This window comes from Eleginops maclovinus, chromosome 18 (genome assembly GCF_036324505.1).
Source record: "Eleginops maclovinus isolate JMC-PN-2008 ecotype Puerto Natales chromosome 18, JC_Emac_rtc_rv5, whole genome shotgun sequence".
Classification (NCBI taxonomy): domain Eukaryota; kingdom Metazoa; phylum Chordata; class Actinopteri; order Perciformes; family Eleginopidae; genus Eleginops; species Eleginops maclovinus.
Genome location: NC_086366.1, coordinates 18777746 through 18797090, shown reverse-complemented (window position 1 = coordinate 18797090; position 19345 = coordinate 18777746). Strand labels below are relative to the sequence as shown.

At 40.9% G+C, this 19345-nt stretch overlaps 5 protein-coding genes and 1 long non-coding RNA gene across 6 annotated transcripts in view; 1 reads left to right on the top strand and 5 right to left on the bottom strand.

Annotated features, from left to right (window-relative positions):
* LOC134880345 (uncharacterized) overlaps positions 1–19345 on the top strand; it is a 29744-nt gene that overhangs the window by 10133 nt on the left and 266 nt on the right. The gene's annotated exons all lie outside the window — the stretch shown is intronic.
* LOC134880341 (claudin-8-like) lies at positions 1713–3374 on the bottom strand. The gene has a single exon (XM_063907256.1). The coding sequence runs from the start codon at positions 3228–3230 to the stop codon at positions 2139–2141; it is 1092 nt and encodes a 363-aa protein (XP_063763326.1). The 5' UTR covers positions 3231–3374; the 3' UTR covers positions 1713–2138.
* On the bottom strand, positions 3566–5907 carry LOC134880343 (claudin-4-like). The gene is given in 2 exon segments (XM_063907258.1): positions 3566–5097; positions 5100–5907. Coding segments are annotated over 2 exon segments (762 nt in total). The 5' UTR covers positions 5842–5907; the 3' UTR covers positions 3566–5077.
* Positions 6620–8076, bottom strand: LOC134880342 (claudin-8-like). Its single transcript, XM_063907257.1, has one exon. It carries the CDS (start codon positions 8000–8002, stop codon positions 7127–7129), a length of 876 nt encoding a protein of 291 aa, XP_063763327.1. The 5' UTR covers positions 8003–8076; the 3' UTR covers positions 6620–7126.
* On the bottom strand, positions 8894–10240 carry LOC134880344 (claudin-17-like). The gene has a single exon (XM_063907259.1). The coding sequence runs from the start codon at positions 10131–10133 to the stop codon at positions 9447–9449; it is 687 nt and encodes a 228-aa protein (XP_063763329.1). The 5' UTR covers positions 10134–10240; the 3' UTR covers positions 8894–9446.
* Positions 14222–19345, bottom strand: part of LOC134880339 (rho guanine nucleotide exchange factor TIAM1-like) — a 42199-nt gene continuing 37075 nt past the window's right edge. The window contains exons 19-27 of the mRNA XM_063907252.1: positions 19211–19319; positions 18446–18625; positions 18219–18337; positions 18023–18131; positions 17863–17921; positions 17594–17699; positions 17388–17475; positions 17097–17269; positions 14222–16750 (exon numbers count right to left, since the gene is read on the bottom strand). Of these exons, the coding sequence (XP_063763322.1) occupies positions 16200–16750; positions 17097–17269; positions 17388–17475; positions 17594–17699; positions 17863–17921; positions 18023–18131; positions 18219–18337; positions 18446–18625; positions 19211–19319 (1494 nt within the window). The 3' untranslated portion in view covers positions 14222–16199. The remainder of the gene's footprint in view (positions 16751–17096; positions 17270–17387; positions 17476–17593; positions 17700–17862; positions 17922–18022; positions 18132–18218; positions 18338–18445; positions 18626–19210; positions 19320–19345) is intronic.

Below are 19345 nucleotides of genomic sequence, written 5' to 3'. Positions count from 1 at the left end.
TGGCAACCCTATAGCAACAATACAGAAAATAAACACGTTTTAAATGTAACAGACTTATAGATATTATGCACATTTTATTTGAATATGTAAACAAATCTGACCCTTAATTGTACTATTTCCAGTGGTGTGCCTATTTAGTTATTAATTAATTTATATATCTTAATGATCTTTGTCTTTCATTTTCATTTTTTTAATTAAATGCAGTTGATTAATATATTCAATCAAACAGCGTTTTTTTATGATTCTATTTACCTAATTTCCAATTCTTTAGTCATGTAAATATTTAATTATATATCTGCTACAATGCCTTTATTCTGAAATCTTGCCTGCCATGTTTCCTGTCTCCCTCTTGTTATCTTTGGCTGACTTGACACAGCTGAGCATCCCTCCCGTGCAGGCACTCAATTGAGGGCACAGCCAAGCCACTAATCCGCAAACATGGATACGTCCTGAAGATTAACTTCAAATCTGGCAACGTTCGACCTCGACAACGTCTTTGCTTTGGTACACCGAGGAATGATTAAATCTTTGCTCCAGTCCTGATGGAAACGCAAATCTAATCTTCAAACTGGTCTGTGGCGCTCTCTTGAAGATTAACTACCTCACACTGTTTATATGAGACAGTCTGGTAGGAGAATAAAATGTGTTCACATTACCTTTAGTGGTTTGGGGTAGAAGTCAAAAAGTCGGTTGTTCAGCTGCACCGATCATCAACTGGTGTGAACACTGACCCCCCCTGCTCCTTAGAAGGTATAGGCACCATGGGGTGTTCGTTGGTTTTTGGTATTACTGTAATCTCTCACTATGATTTAATTCCCCAGAAATAAGCTAAATTAGAGACAAAATGTTTTATCACTAGAGGCTAAAAATGTACGGTCTCTTCTTGAGGTGAAAGCGTTAATGATGGTTAAATCATACAACAAGTAGCATATAGAATATATCCATCTTTTTTAAATCAAAAGCTAATGTAATGCAATGTAATGACATAGTGTACCCACTTCACCATGTTTATCATTTTCTAAAAACAGCCTAGTCCTTCAGTTTTTGGTGTTTTAAATATGTACGTTGTTAATAAAGCTTCAGCTAAAGAAGCAGTGAAAGGAGGGCATTATCCCTCTGATGCCTGCTCAGGGAGTCCAGGGTTTTGGATGCTCCTGACATTCTCTGGTGTCCTCTAGTGGTGAAAAATCACAGATTCGAGGATTGATTCAGGCCACAATGTTGATATCATAACAAATCATGCAATAATCACAACACACAAAGTGTTTGCTGATACAAAGCTGAGATATATTTCAATGGTTCAATAGCTCTTTAACATGTGTATGTGAAGACCCATACAGGTGGTCTAACCTTTTTACATTATGTTGTCATTTAAAGGCTTTGAGTTCAGCACAATTGGAACGCAAATCAAGCACTTCATAACACATTTACCATTACCACAGTTATTCAGTAGCATTAAATATTTTCTTATGTGCAACACATCTTAGAAAACACGTGGGCAATATGCAGAAAACCATTCTTAACTGGTTGCTGGTCCACCACAGGGCTATAAACACATGTCTTCTACTTCGTCTTAGGAATATTTTTGTTATTATTAATAATAACCGAAATAATATATTTTGGAAAACTATTGCCTCTCAGAAAAGATTAAAAACAAAAAGGATTAACTGTATAAACTGTTACATCTCAAAGACTGGACATTCCACCTAAAATGTGCGTGACATTGTTGTTTATTGATCATTTGTAATACAAACTTATGACAAGCAACTTCAAGAAGGTTTAAGTGAGTTATACTGTTAGTAAAAGACAATTAAAAACACACTAAAACAATACAATTTAAAAAAAATACAAGACAGATCCAAAAATGCTAAACCTAATGTCTTTCTATTTCTTGAAAGTAAGCCCATACCTTATTTACACTAACATCAACAGCAGTTATATTCAACCTTGTTTTTTTGGGTATTATTTGTAAGAAAAAAAAAATCAACACATCTACTTGGGCGTCCGGCAATCATTTATCTTCATCTTGCCTCTTATGTACAGCAGTTTCAATAAGCTTGTGCTGATAAACTATAAAAGCATAGTGTTTGTGTCTTTAATGTTTAACTAGCTAATTAAAACCCACTCACAATGTTTGTTTAGATGTATACACCAGGACTGCTTCCACTGCGAGACTGTACTTGTGTCCTTGATGAGTTATATCCTATGAACACAGGAGTGTGTGGAACTGGGTGAAAACTGGACTGGTAGGACGAAGCAGGATTGTGGATGTAAGTCAGGGAATATGGTGGGGTGTTCTGGCTTATGTACAAAGAGTTGCCTGGTGTATACAAGCTCTCAACATGGTTTGAGCTCTGCATGGAGGAATGGTGAGCCAGGCTACCTTGATATAACAAGGACTGATTGTCAGGCAAACCTGGATTATAGACGACAGGAGGGCTGATTAGTGTTCCGTCATTGGTCATCTCTCTGGGCATGTTTTGCATTGGCGTTGCAGGTTGTTGTCCAACAAAGCCGTTGTCCTGCAGAGAAGGATGGTAAGCATTTGATCGGAGGCTGGGAACACTGGAGATGGGATGATACCTCATTAGAGTCGGCCTGCTGGCTGCTGGCTTGTAATGTAGCAAGTTGGCTTGGTTGTATATGTTGAATGAGCCTTTGTCTCTAGGTATACGGCGGCAGACGAACAACAGGCCTGAGGCAAAAAGGAAGGCGCTGGTCACCCAACCTATGTATAGAGCGTCTCCAAGCTCCCTTCTCTGGGCATCGATTAGCAAAGGATTATAAAAATCTTGAATGATGACATGACCTGTCCACGACACCGGGATAATGACACAGATACAGGCCATGAACTGCATTCCACCTGCAACCATCAGGATGATAGTTTTAACCCGATCATTATTCTGAACACAGGATATACAACGCATTCCTGCCATTGCCACAAGGAGCCCAAGTCCCGACATGGCCAGAGAACAGCACATCAGGCCCCTGGCTGCCTGTAAATCCGCGGGTAGGAACAGCAGGGAATCGTACACCTTACATTGCATCCTGATGTTGGATTGTCTGTAGCAGTTCATCCACAAGCCCTCCCAGCGGGTTTCCATCACAATGATGTTTTCCCCGATGAAAGCTGTCACCTTCCACATGGGCATCCCTGTAGTAGCCGCCGCACCGATCAGGCCAATCAGGCCAACAGCCATTGCGGCTATCTCGGAAATTCCTTGAACCATTTCGCAGTCTTCAAGACGTCAGCTATGTCCACATTAGAGTAGCCCACGTTGAAATCAAATGCTGATGTTCTAGTATAACATCACAGAGTCTTGGTGGGAGACATGTCCAAGGCAGTAAGGGTTTTCCTGTCTGACGCAGTTTGTATGCTTTAAGTAAGAGGTGGTTTGTTATGGGAAAGATGCTGTGCTGTCACCTGGTTGGCTCAGAGCAATGGGGGTAAAAGGACCTCTGCTTATTCTGTGTTTATGGTTCCTCAGGCAATAGTGGTATCTGGGCCATCAGCTACTCCAGCAGTTTACACCAATATATCACAACAAGATACAACAAAAACTGCTCAACTTCAGTTTTTTTTTAATCAATGACATGTTTTTATTCTCCCTAGTGTATTTCATTACAATTCAGAAGTAAACATTTATAGTACGATGAAGCACATACACTCCTGCAGTACTGATGTTGTCCACAGGGTTGCAGAGATGGCTTGTGAAGAAATGAAACAGAGGAAGCTTATGTCACACAGTGCAGTTGATATTCAAATCTCAATGTAAAAAAAACAACAACATAGACAAATGGGTTATTCATTTTGCTGTAACAGTGGAGAAAAACATCAAGAAATATTTTCAGTATGAAACATCAATGAAATGTAGTGTACTGTACTGACAACCAGTTTATAAGGAATTGAGATTATACAGTTTCAGCTTGCTTTTAAACACAATGAAAATGAAATGTGCTGACCTAATGGTTCAAGAGCTAATAAACTGCACTGCTGGGGTCCCCCTGGGAATGAACTTGAAAACGTCTGAAGCTTCAGTCTCAAGTTTCAGTCTCAAGTTTGAATGCAAAATGACTTGCAAATTCTTTAATCATGAAATGACTGCGAGGTTGTCTCTGTCTGGCTTCTTCACAAACAGTAAGCTAAACACACCTTCAACAAACAGTCTTAAACCTGCATCTCATGTTTACTCAGCCATTTGTTCAGTTTTCGTCAGCTCCCAAAAGCTCCAGGGCACAATACCAAAGTTAAACAAAGACTTACAATTATTTCCTGGTTGAATAGACCCACAAAAGCTGTTTTGAGTTTCAGACATGCATTCCTCTGTAATACACACAATCAGTCACCAATAAATCATTTACTGTCCTAAGGGTAGTACCTGTGATTTCCTCGTCCCATTTCTAATAGTGGTTTAGACTGGAGCAACTGGTAAAACTAAGCAGGCAAAGATTGGACTCTGTGTAAAGTGTACTTGTAAGATGGAAAATAAACAACAAGGATGTGTGACTTAATGTGCATGTGTGTTTTGTGCAATGGATGGGGGATATACATTTGAATACGAAGCTCAAGCACAGGTTATGTGTTAAAGGAAATACATTGAATTATCCAGTATATGTATATAAACTGTGTCTCTAACTACAAAGCGCTGTCATATGTACCAAAAAAAGCATTTTAACAGTAAACAAATATACACCTGCGTTATGTCTACAACTCAATGGTTAACTTATATACAGCGTACACAAACAGAATCGGGAACCTACACTAAAAAGGGTGTCAATAAAAATAAGATTATACAACACGCACACAAGTCATGTAAATCATGTATTGATTTATACAGTCCGTTTTACAATGTGATTATAGACTGAAATTAAGATTGTGTTCTCCTCAAATAATGTTTAAAGAAGTGATTTTAATTATATTCACAGCAGATTTTTTGAAATGTGTTTTTGGTTTGCTTTAACCTATAAAAGTGTCAAATGTTTGGATTGCACTGCAAAGGAAAGACGTATCAAAAAGAAATCCCCTTGTATAGGTGCACAATATCTGTGATCATCATTACCTCAATCTGTTCAGTGTTCAGAGATATGCCACCCCCTTACAGAGGGGTGTCCGGATGAGTAGCTGTAGGTGGTTGATGGATGTCTTGACAGCATTGGCTGAAACTGGGGTTGTGTTTGGGGAAGTTGCACCAGCTGTTGAGGCTGTAGAGGCTGTGGATAGGCAACGTAGTCAGAGTTCCTTGAGTACACGTACCTCTGTGAAACCTTTTCTTCCGACTGCAGATTGCAACAAATAAAAATGCATCCTCCAGCGAAAAAGAAAGCGGAGGCCACCCATCCAATGTAGAGAGCCTCTCCAAGCTCCCTGCGCTGGGCGTCAATCAGCAAAGGGTTGTAGAAGTCCCTGATGATGACGTGACCTGTCCAGGACACAGGGATGATAACGCAGATGCAAGCCATTAGGATCAGGCTTCCTGCAATGATGAGGACCAGCCGCTTAGCCCGGTCATTGTTTTGGATGCATGACGTGCACTGAAGCCCCACCATACTGATCAGCAGCCCAATGCCACCCAGTGCCAGAGAGCAGCACATTAGCCCCCTTGCTGCCTGCAGATCAGGGGGCAGAGCCAAGAGAGAGTCGTACACCTTACACTGCATTCTGATGTCGGCCTGCCGAAAGCAATTCATCCACAGACCCTCAAAGCGGGTTTCAAACACAATGATGTTCTCCCCAATGAAGGCTGTGACTCGCCACATCGGCATCCCAGTGCTGGCTGCTGTCCCAATCAGCCCGATCAGGGTCAATATTAGACCCACTAGCTCCAGTCCTGAGTTGGCCATGCTTTCCTCCTCTTATTCCTGCAAACTCATGCGTTCAATAATGTGTGGACACCGTGTGACTATAAAGGGAAGTAGTATATGGAGTGTATTTGCATCCTAGTGGAGGAGGAGCAGGTCGTGTTCACCTGTTCTGCCTCCTCCCTGTGGACAGGACACCATCATGGGAGGGGTGGGAAATGCGACCGGTTGCCAGGAAACTGAATACCCCAGGCCCTTTCTTTTCTTTGTACACCTAACCCAGGAGCTTCTCTAAGCTGCCACCTTGTTTATTCAGAAGTCTCGATTAACATGCTCAGATCACATTTTACAGGGAAAATATATTTTTAAAAATCCCAAATTTGTATATTATCTATCTATCCATCTATCCATCAATCACGGGGTGTTTAATAAATCATAAAATGGTTACTAGCTGTGACTTAATGTTATACCAGTTATAAAACAACATTGAAAAACTGTTCAACATCATATTTTGTAATATTTATGTCTTTTATCATGAGACAGGGGTAATTCTAGTGAACCAATGTGTCACTGTCATTATTGGATATCTTGTCCCATGTGTCTGTCTGCTCAGGAAAAGGCTTGCAGTTGGAGCTCTGGCTTGTTTGAAATGAAATATCTAGGCTGGTTTGCTGTGTGGGTAGACCTGTGTGAACAGTCTGGTTTTACCAGTTAAATAACATTTACACTGACGACAATGGAAACAACATACCAACCTTCCACTTCCACACCCGTGAGCTAAATGGGTGCAGTTTGTTAGGCAACATAATAAAAACACAACTTATGTTTCTTTACATTATCCCTTTATTGAAAATCACAATAGCCATTTTATGCATGTCATCATTTAAAAAAAGTACATTCACACAACAACTCGGCAGTTAACACAAATCATATGGATGTATATTATCTGAAAAAGGCCTAGTGCATAATTTGTTCTCAAAGAGCATGTCGACAGAGGCAGTTAAGACAGTGAAATCAGTAAATTTTGTATAATGCTGTTACAGATTGAAATACTTCTGAATGATTGATATAATTTAGTGTTAACTACACATATGGCAACAAACAATACATAAAGTAATTCAGCACAATTCATCATGATCAAAACACAATCTGTTCCATAATGAATTTCCACCTCTGTAATAAACTTGGCTCTCTTTGAGGAAGTAATAAAAGATTGGGCCATTTCCAGTGACGGCCTTTTGTCATATTAGTCCGTTCAAACTCATTCAAATGTGCCAAGTCTTGGCAAGTTAAAAAAAATAGTCCAAAAAGGTCTTGATTTTCCTTATTAGTACTGACTTGGTGTGTATGCCACAGACCCAGGTGGGGGTAGTGAGTAGGGAGGCTGGTAAGTGTAAGCTGGCTGGTATGTGTATGCAGGCTGATAAGCGTATCCAGGTTGGTAGATATTTCCGTTGTTGTATACAATCCTCTCATCTGATTCCTGGGTGCGGGGAGCGTGACGGCACAGCAGGATCACTCCCGCAGTGAAAAGCAAAGCTGAAGTCACCCAGCCGATGTAAAGAGCCTCACCAAGCTCTCTGCGCTGGGCATCGATCAGCAGAGGGTTGTAGAAATCCCTGATGATGACATGGCCAGTCCAGGACACAGGGATTATGGTAGTGAGGCAGGCCAGAAGGAACAGACAGCCCCCAGCAACAAGAACAATATGCTTGGTGCGAGCCCGATGGTCCACCACTTTGGTACACTTCATCCCCACTGCTGAAACGATGAGGGCGATGCAGGACAGGGCTACGGAGCTGCACATCAGACCCCTAGCAGCCTGGAGGTCTGGGGGCAGAAACAGTAGGGAATCGTACACCTTGCACTGCATCCTAATGTTGGCTTGTCTGTAGCAGTTCATCCATAGACCCTCCCAGCGGGTCTCCATGACAATGATGTTCTCCTCGATAAACGCTGTTACCTTCCACATCGGCAGGCCCGTCACGGCTGCAACTCCAATTAGTCCAATGAAGCCAATGATGAGGGCCACTACCTCACAACAGATGGCATCCTTGCGGTCTTTCTTCTCAATTCTCCTTTTTTCCTCTTCAACAGAGTCTTGATAGTCTGCATATGTCCTGGCCTGCTTCTCATCGTAGTAAGAGCCTGCGTAAGATTGAGGCGGCTTGCTGTAACCGCTGTAAGCAGTGTAAGCGGCCATTGCTATCACAAAGCCAAAGTTAGACCTTTGGCTGTTCTCTTCCGGCTCCAGAAACAAATCTGAGGAGAAAAGCAAGACAAGGAACTTATACACCCAGAAAGACATGCTAAGTATGCAATGCAATCTTACTGGTTGAGCTGCTCCACAGCCAGATAGATGAGAACACAACAGAGAGTGGAGCTTATTTTGACATGCTAATACAATTGCCCCACAAACAATCAACCATTTAGTTTCATGATTGAGTAGATTTAATCAAAAACAGATGTAATCACTTTATAGGGTAACGTTTGGTCTAAGTATGTTGATCAAAGCAATTATTTGAAATATGGTAAAGTAATTTCAAAACCACTTTAATACTACATGTTTTTAATTTATTTACGATGGTTCTAAACAGAAAACTCACTTGCGAAAACTTTACTATAAACATAAAAATAAAGTGTCTATAATATCATTACTGTCAAAAATTGGGACTAGGACCTTAAACTGGATTTATTACATGTGTGGTGTTTATACCTCTTGTCTAAAACAATTGGTATGAAATGTAAACAATATAGTTGTGGATATATTGTGAAACAGAAAGGCTACATAGTGCTTTTTTTTTTAAGAATTGGTAAGAATCTGTTGTCTCTCTCTAACTGTAATCTGATAGGATGATCTCACAGATGTCAAACTGTCTCCTCCTTCAAATGTAACCTGAGCTGATAAATAGGTGTGGAGCACAGAAACCCAAGTAGGATAGGTTTCATTGTATCATAGTGTCTATTTGCCAGCCATTCGCACCTTGTTACTGCAAAACTGAAGTCCTCCTGCCCTGCCTTTTAGACAATCTGTACAGTTTCGAAAAATGTAAATTGTAGCGTTCCCGGCTGAATGATGGTCTAACTCTGGAACTGATGGTATCTGTTTATTGTATACAGTGGCGGTTCTACATGGAATTACACCCCGGGTGAGATCCCCTCCGAGAATCTTATAACTACCAAAACAAAAGTGCAAAAAGAAACTCCAAAGGTCATTTACATAAATCTATCTGCATTTGGTAATAAAATAATGATAATACCAACAGGTTTCAAATGGTGTATTGATGCATTAGAAAAAATACAATTTATTTATATAGACGGTATAGAATTGTGAGAGGAATTTGTATTGTTAAACATACTGATTACTTAATAAGCATATCTATGGACTAGAATAGTTTTATATAATTCACATTTTCTTTTGCAACTGTAAAGAATTTGGACTGAGCATACAACAATGGACATGAGAACCATAAAAAGAGTTGGAAGAACGCTATGTACATTTGAAATGTACAGTAACGGTGATTCAAATGTGTAAATAGTTAGGATAAACATTTACATTCATACATAAATTGCACACTCTTGGCCATATCTGGTGACCTTTGCTCAGGTAGCATTATTGCAAAGTGGAAGATGTACAGCTCAGTTCTTTACACATATTCTTGTTGCTTATAAGAGCTGGATGGCGTCCTCCCAAGGAACACGCTCCCCTCTTTCTGTATGCTCTCCGCCATGAGATGCACATCAGCATAAGGCTCTTCCTCCTTTGATCTACGTTTGCAGTAGCTTGACAGAAGGATGACCCCAGTGATCAGCAGAATGCCAGAAGTTGCCCAGCCAATAAACAGGGCCTCTCCCAACTCCCGTTTCTGAGAATCCACCACTAGTGGGTTGTAGAACTTTATGATGACGGTGTGGGCCACCCAGCTAACAGGGATGAGTGTGGTCAGAAAGGAAAGCAGATATAAACTACCCCCTAAAGCCAACGTGATGTTCTTGCTCTTTTGGTTGTCGCCACAGCAGTTGCTCTTCTTGGTCCCACATCCTGTGACAAAGAGGGAGATGACAACCAGGACTATGGACACACACATGAGCCCCCTGGCTGCCTGCAGCTCTGGTGGCAGAATTAGCAGTGAGTCGTAGACCTTGCACTGCATGTTGAAGTCGGCCTGTCTGTAGCAGTTCATCCACAAGCCCTCCCAGAGTTCCTCCATGACTATGAGATTGGCACCAATGAAGGCAGACACCCTCCACATGGGCAGGGCCGTGACAGCGATGGTCCCACACAAGCCGATGGAGCCCAGGACCAGGGCTAGGACCTCCAGCTTTGCTCTCATGGCTCCGAAGCAAGTGCTCGTCTGTCGTTTTATGAAGAGACTGCTCCAACAATCTTTTCTGTTAGGCTGTCAATCTGTGATAATATCCTCATGACTGCAATGTCATCCTACTGGTTTTCATTGGCTTCACTTCTATTCCTATCAGCCTTTCAGGTGCCAACATCACTGCATTTTGTTAAAGAGTGGCCGTCATTACTCTCCATGCATGACAAGCACATATACAAAGAAAGAGTATGACTATGTTGACATGTTGAAACCCTGCAAGTTTATTGCTTGTCACTGAAGTTTACACAGTATTGGGTATGTTATACGGCTTTACGGCTTTTAAAACCTCTTCAAACTCATGAAAATAAATGACACTTTGGAGAGACCACTTTTTCACAATCGCACATTCCTTTACTGTAGTATATTTTTATGTTGTGCCCACTGCCCCTACAATTTCCAGATTCAGTTGATGTGGCATGTAATTGGATGGTTTTGTTAATTGAAGGACACTGCTAAGAAAAGCTATTTTTAAATGAAGTCTGACAACCAAAAATGATTAGGCATATTTCCTTTTTTATTCACAGTCAGTCTGCAATCATGGACTGAAATACAGATGGGGAAGGACTACTCTACATATTATACCTATATATTTTACTTTACAAAAACAATAATACAACATTGTAGAAATACTGTTTTACAAGTAGAAGTCCTTTTTACTTATTAAATATATTGTGAAGTACAATTTTTGGATTCTGAACTGTGGTGGTATAAAGTAGCAGGAAATTAGTACTTTTAATATTTCAACCTGGATACGTAATATGTTTATACCACTGCAAGTACCTCAAAAGTATTCTTAACTACAGTATGAGTCAATATAATTATTTACCAACCACCACTGAGACTCTATAGCATTGTCCCATCAAACACATGATGCATGGTCATCCTTATGTATAACACACATGCCCAAACATAACTAATTTGCTTCCCATGGTTATCTTTGTGTGTGCTATGGGCATTATTAAAACAACACAGTTCTATGGAGTTATGTTTTATAAAGTGAAGTTTGTTTTGAATCATTAAGTCTCAGATGGCTTTAATGTCAGGATCAGAATACTTTATTTATCCCAGGGGGGAATTGGGTAAAGGTTCGACTTTAACTGACTTTTCTGTTTTAAATTAAATTAAAGGAAATAGTGTATTGATGCTGCTGCTTCTATGAAAATTACAATCTTATCTTGGTTTGGTTGCAGATAAGACAATGGGCGATTTCACAGTGAAAGAGCCACTTCTTTATTTAAACATAAGTTGGTCCGGAAAGTTTACACCCTGTTGGTCATCCTGTTTCTGAAAAGTACCTGTGACAGGAAAGGAAGGAGAGATAGAACGAGATCAGGCAGGAGAGGTCACAAAACAGAAACTGGAAAGCCTGTCGAGCAGGTTTGCTGAGTGATACCATTGTCACATCTCTAGCTGCTTTAAATGTAAACAGATACACTCAGGCTGAGAAACGTGAAGTTGACCTGTAGCTCTACATACATCAGATGTGCTTTGAAATATTTTCTTTAGAAATGTAACCATAAACTGCTGTTATTACAGTTTTAGAATAAAATTTGAGATACATTGGTTTTAAAATGATGATGCAATTCAAAGTAACCAAGTACACATTATACTGTAAGATGGTGCAAGTGCTGTGGCGCAGATAGTAATGAACAACAACATCAGGCTGTGTGTGCCACCTGCTGTAAGTTAATGTGTCCTGCACATTTCTTGACCCAAATAATTTTGAGATCATATTTTTAAAGAAATGAACTGACGTTTGTCTCCTCTTTATGTTAGTTATGTGTTTAAGAGAGAATCCTATAAGTCTACCTTTTTGCTTTTTATTTGGGGTAACATACGAGTCTGTTCCAGGGCATTAGCAAGGCAACCCTGTCCCATCTCAGCTCTCTGCCATTCAGCACTGCATCAGATACTGTCGCTGCAGATCTACAGCACAATTCAGTCTGAAGTGATCTTCCCCTTTTTATCTGAGTGAGCACCAGTGCTTTTGTGGTGGGGGTGGTGATTGACAATAGTGAGGGGGCTCCTGAAGCTTGGGTGACAGGATATCCATAGAGCTCAGAGACAAGAAAAAGAAGAGATAGGGCTGTGAGCTCATAGTCTGGGCATATTGTGCTCTGGATCGCTGATGAAACAGGAACAGCCCAAGTGAAATTGTGTCAAGACAGTAACCCTAGAATTGTGAAACTGTGGATTGTTGAGGTTAGGTATTTAACAACAATGCAGATAAGTTGTTGGGTGTCGAGATTCACAACATTTTTAGGAAGTCAGTGGCTACCATCCTTGAAAGGTAGACAACATACATCTACACTTCAATGAGGATTCATGCAAATACAAATAATTGGCTGATATGAGGTGTTTTGTTTTTTTCGTACATTCCTGTTATTGCCACTAAGTGTGCAAGAGATTTTCTATCATATCTAAATTAAAGATTGTTGGTAAGGTTGTGGAGCGCATATCCCAGATACTGTAAATGCCTTTCAGTATGTGCTGGAGAGCACTGGCCATTTTTGATAATGCATTTTTCTGTTATCATTCGGGTATTGTTTGTTGTGGATGACGCACGTTTTATTCCTGGAAAATCCTGACATTTGCCAGAAAAAGAGCAGAGCTCGAACATAAAAGGAATAAAACTCTGTAATAGGGCTGCCCCCGATTAGTCGACTAATCGTTATTTGGCCTTAAAAATATTCGTCGACCAGTTTTTCATTAACCGATTAGTCGAGAGGGGAAAAAAAGGTCCATCTGCGCGCTGCATGCGCTATAACGCGTCAGGCGGAAACCCTCTCAGACTTCATTCAGAGCTGTGCCTGGTCCTTAAGTTATTTTGTCGGGCAGGATATCCAAAGTGTGCGATCCTTCTGAGCATGTAAGGAATGAGCCCCAAAACGTGACATGCAAACTCCGCTGGAAAAAAGGTGCCTCCGTATCCACGCCATCATAACAAAACACGGAGCTTTATTATCCCCGACAATGTGTGTTCCTTCCTCAGACTCGGAGGAAAACAGCAGCAGTGAGTCAGGCAGTAGCTAAAACTACTAAAACTCAATGCTCAGTGTGTGTGCTCGCTGCTTGTACTCACACACATTAAGAATCCTTACTGGAGCTTCTGCTGTTTGTACCGCTGCCGGGCGGACTGCTCCGTCCGTGCAGTGCGCTGTGACTCTGTGCTTTCTACGATCTACAGTTGAATTTATATTTCAACGGTTAATTATTACAGTTGTATTTTATATTTCATGTGGAGCACAACGCACCATCCTGTTATAATAAGGTTCTTTATCAGCCTTTTTAACTGAAACCATTTTGGGAGAAGAAAAAAAAATATTATGATATTCTTTTTATAACTCATAATATATCATATAGGTGAGACGATGAGTCGACTAATCGCCTGAATTGACGACTATTAGTCGACTAGAAAAGTCTTTAGTCGAGGGCAGCCCTACTCTGTAATGATGATGAAATTGCATTGCAAAGCAGCTCCCTGAGCTTGCCTTGGGGTCTAATATAATTTTTCTTATTTAGCCTGATCAATTTACTTTAACTTCGTTGTAGACACCACATACTTTCCCATTTCACGATTATTTTACATTTCAGTCTATTAACATTCTCAACAGATTTCTGAGCATTATTCTTTTTTTTTTAAACCAAGTCAGAGCATCTGTCTGAATTAACTACACTTTGATTAAACATTTCCTATTCCCTGTGATAATTGGGTTAAGGCCCCTTAACCACTTTTCAGGCACCTAATCAGTTGTGGCTTGAAAACACAAAGTGACTCTAAACGTCTTCTGAAGACTATCTCTTTTGTTGTGGCATTTCAGTCTGTAGTTTTGGGGGCCTTTCAGGTTGGAGAGCATCTATCAGCTGCATAGTTTCTGTCTTTTAAGGCATGTCTGAGCACATTGAGCATTACGTTTTCCCCTCGCATCACAAGTTTGGGTTTCACGGATGTTATCAGAGCTGCAGGGGAGGAGTGAGACTCTTGAGTGAAACCAATAGATTTTTGAACCACACAAAGCAATGAATCACTACAGGGAGGTGCATTGAATTATAAGTAGGAAACAACTGTATTTATTATGATATCAATACATTTCTCTATATACACACAGTAATAAAAATGCAGTCTTAGTAGCACAATGAGTTGTTTACAGGTATGTCTTCTTTCACTGTTCAGGCATACTGCAAGTCTTTCCCCTTGATTGCTTGAGCAAATTTGGACTTTCTTTGTGGAAAAAAATACATCTTATTTTTTCCAACTAATTCATTTACATATGAATAAATAAAAATACATTGCATTGTGATCAATTAGCAGTGGACACTCTTTTTGACCACACTTTTAAAAAATAACTGATAACCGTGCAAATTCCCTACAACACAGACGGACAAATTCACAAAGCATGGATTGTGGTCGTGGATGGCACCTTCAGGTTGCTCAACACTTGCGACTGTTATCTGCACCTTCTCAAGGTGCGAAGCAAGATCACATCAAATACTGCGCTAATGCTTTACATGGCGTTGAAGTGTTGCGTCTTATTAAAATCATGCAATTATCCATCTGGCAAAGTATACCCGATGACTTTCAGCCAGGAAAAGAATACACCATAATCACAGGAAATTCTGCGTGTGACACCCCTCATAAATGTGCTTCAGTTACCACCTACTCTACACCAATTATTTCACTGTAGCTGTGTTTGGCTTTTGCGTGGTCAAATGATCCTAAAACCATGAGAATTGGTCGAAAACAAAAATAACTTTGAAGACTTCTGAAATAAACAGAATACTTTAATGTTGTAATAATCTGTACTGAAGATAATTTGAATCATTTTAATAATCCTCTTTTTGGTTGCTTATACCTTATACCAATCCTTAGGCAACCTATTGAGAAATATTTTCTACAGCTACTTGAGCAATATTGACACCCCTCATAAATGTGCTTCAGTTACCACCTACTCTACACCAATTATTTCACTGTAGCTGTGTTTGGCTTGGGCTCATCTGTCTTAATCGCGACTGTTTTTGCAATGAGGCTCATTTACATGTTGAGGTGCTGAATGTATGCGTACTACCCAATTAAAATTGTGCGAATAGCACACAGATGCTATTCGCTTGGCAGATCAGTTAAGGGATGGGCATTTAAACATTTTTGGGTGAGGATTTGTGCAGGTTTAGTGGCCACAAATGCTGTGCAATTCTTTTGTGAATTCGCCCCGGAGTGTGCACGGTAAGTATGAAATGTAACATTGAGCGTTCTTTAAATGGCAATACTGAAAAAAATACAAGAAATTGGTTTCACAGTAAGACAGCAAGCTGAAACAGCAAATTCAAGTAAAGCAGGATTATGTTAAATAAAAACAAATACAATTCCCCTTAGCGTCTGAGACATGGGGGCCTTTTACATAATCCCAATATTAAATGTAACTACAAAACAAAAAAATGTCAGGCTAAAAAGATAGCTTTAAAACAAGAGAACAAAATCATATATTATACATAACCATAAAATATGCTCCAAAAAACATGTCAGTGTCAATTCATGTGAAAATGTACAAGTACAGTAAACTATGTAAGACGAGACTGTCCTTTTCAGTTATTCTATTTCTTTAAGGACAAATAATATACAGCCCTTAACTATGATAATATCGGAGTCACATAGACAAAACAAATATCAATGTTCTCACAATAACCAAATTTGGCAACAGCAGGCAGGACTATAGGTTGCTGTCCAAATGTGCAAACCATGCCAATCAAAGCCACTGATCTGATTCCATGATTGTACCATTAGTTCATCTCTCAAAGCTTACACATGACTTCTATGTAACAGCATTTGATTTGGGATAAAGCTCCCTCATTCTAGATTCCTTTATTGCTCCACTGATGCTCTAACCTTTACAAAAAAGCTATCAGCACAAGTAAGGTAAGGGAGTATATATCTTCTAGTAGCTGTGTGCGATATATGTCAATGCCCATGCATTGTTTGTGAATATGACTTGATCTTTATGGGGTCCAATGTGAAGCCATCCTCTTTTATGTGCCACAGTCTGGGGACAAACCGGATTGCTGCCTTTTGACCCAAATCTCATCGTTCTCCATTTGCTTTTGATTCTCCACGTTATCATCGATCACTACGCTCTGCTTCTCGGTATCGGACAGCCTTATGTCATCCGGCGTCCCACTGGCCATTGGGGTCTTAAGGCTCTCACTCTCCTCTGTTTCTTCACTCTCCAAGGACAAAGCCATGACTGAGGCCTCCAGGTTGGCCTTGGAGGACAGCGCTCTGGGTGACTGGCTGAACTCGTCATCCTCATCACTTAGGATGTCCGTCTCTTTAACCTCTTCCTGGTCTTCGTATTCTTCTAGGTCAAACTGTTCTTCCACCCAACGATCTGTGTCTCCTGCTAACTCGGACTGCTGCAGCTGCTGACCTGGGTCTTTGTCCTGCTGCAGCAGGTTTGAGTCGGGCTCCTGCGGTGAAGTAATGTCCTGGTCTGGCTCACCGTCAAAAACAATGTCAGTGTCTATGGTGAAACGATTGCGTACTAACTTCCTCCTGCCCAGGGTCCTGGTTGGTGCTGATGCTGCAGGAAATGAGAAAAAATAAAATAAATAATATTAATATTCAATAACATCGTGCCACGTTATAAAGCCAGCTCCCTCCTCACCACCCCCTCACTGCTCATATGTCAATGCTCCTAGACTCCGAGTGTGGAGAAGAGAGGGTAGGAAGAGTTAAGAAAGGATGTTGGAGGCGGTTAAGAAAATACATCTCTAAGCTGGTTGAAAAACAAAACTGATAAACTTAGAGTCAATTTTTTTTGGGTTCAATCTACGTCAAAGCACCCAATTTGTTAGGTAAGAAGGAACATGTTTAAAATCAGAACACTTCAATCTGTCGGGTGATTGCAGCCCAAGACTGGCATTTACCTGCTCTATTTATGGCGGGCCGGGCTCCCTTCAGGGCACAGAGGCGCTTTCCTCCAAAGGGCACATACTGCTGGTTGAGAGGTAAACTCTCTGTTTTAAGGAGCTGCCGGCGGTGCTTTTCCCTCAAGATAGAATGGACTGTCTTCAGAAAGTCTTTTCTGCTCTCTGGAGAACTGAAGGAGATAGAAGAGCATGTTATCAGTGTGTCACTCAGCAGATAGCAGCAGAGAGGACCGAGAGGTGGCATCCCAGCTCCAATCTCCACTGGTTGTCATCAGGACAGACACTCACCTACAGCACAGCTGAAATGTCCTTTCTGGCCTTCCCTCTGACTCAGACTTTGTGTGGACAATCTCACACATGGCTGAGCCCTCCCCATCTGAGAAAGTAAAACGCTAACGTCATCTCAAGGACAGAGCATCCCAGGAATAATAATTTCAGATTTTATAACAATGTATTTTAATACAGCACTAAACATTATGTATTATGTTATCTACCTGCGTTGGCCAAGGACCTGACTTGAAGGGCGTCAGTTGGGATCATGTGACGGTATCGGAAGGGGTCTTTTTCATCTGAAGATGCAGAGACCCGATGGGAGCCAACCTACAATCAGTCAAACAAAGGAAATTCATTTTTAAATCTTGCTATTTCAACCCACTGGACTGATTCTGAAAGTGGCATACTGTACGAATTGTAAATGGTAAAGAATTCACAATGCTTTAACTAAATCTGTGATATTTTACGGGGGCTTTGGGTGAAAACCTACCATTTTCTTTTTCTGCTTGGATCCATCTTTGCATACAAAGACCACTGCCGTTTTGAACACTAGGGAGGAATGGAAAGACACACATCAGTTATCACTCAAAGCGGAGATGACTTTAATAAGAGTGTCCTCCAAGATTTGGTAACGATTAGGCCTGACATACCAAATGTAGCAATCTGGGGCTCTTTCTTCCATTTTCCTAAGGAGGCAGGGGGGTTGATCCAGGTCACACTGGTGTGAAGCAGCAGGTCCCCCATGGACAGATCAGCCACCTGGCAAGAGCAACAAAATATCGGAAGTCAATCTACATGAATTCTTTAGATGAGCGGACACAGCCAAGCCACGTTTTTCCAACTTACCTCTTTCTTTTCACCACTCTGCTCAGTAATGAGCAGATCGAACACAGCTCCGAACTCCTCATGGATCTTTTGCATCTCGTTGATATGGCTGGCAACTTTGTTCATGGCCTTCATGGCAACTGCAGATGAGCAGAAAACATGGTTAGCGTTGGATTGGTGTGACCGTATGCTTTCACCCACATTCTCTACTGTCAAATCGATTTTCATCTTTTCAGACGGGGTCCTACCGTCCAGGTGGTAGTGCTCCTCGCTGTCTGGGTCTGTGAGCGAATACAGTTCCTTTAGCAGGAGGGGATACTTCAGCACCCTCTGGATGGGTTTGATCAGGTAGGATTCCAGGGTGGAGGAGTGCTGCTGCTTGGGGTTGCGCTCATCCAGGAAGGCCTTGAAATCGGTATCGGTTTTGGCTGAAATGATAAATAAAACACTTATTACAAAACTTCCAGAAAATATTGTCCATCATTTTTGTCAGAATTGAATGTCGTGTTAACAGTAATAAAGTTTGTATTTATATTTGAATAGACATTGTTTGGCTAAGGTGCTGAATATTAACCAGGTTAAGTCAAAGGGGATTAAACTGTTTCTTTGATCATAGAACTAGTACTTTTATCTATGAACAGGCAATCACAAGTGGGCAGATAACAAACATTAACTGCTTCAAAAACTTTAAAGCAACAAAAAAAAGTCAACACATTACAGGAAAACAAGCAGCAAACAAAGGCATCAATATGAATGCTAAAAGGTAGTGGGTGTGCTAGCTAGAGAACACACGGTTCAACACCGCTGATTATACATTTCCAATGTTGCAGGGCTTTTTAGCCCATGGAGACACCAGCTTTGAAGTATGCAGAGGTCAAATGGACAAGTGTCTGGCTGACAACCCTGCCTTGCAGATTTATGGAGCCTTGCAGGATATGGCAGATGGTTGATGGATTAATACATCTTCCCCTTTGAGCCAGGGAGGAATGTTGACCCAACAGCACTTTACTCACCCTTTACGAGGACCTTGGGGACTTTGGTGTGGCTGGCGCAGAAAGCACTGTAGATTTTAAAACGGTCTGCGTAGTACAGGAAAGAGCCTCCCAGGGAAAAGAGTATTTTCTGTGAAAAAGAGACGATAAGTCATC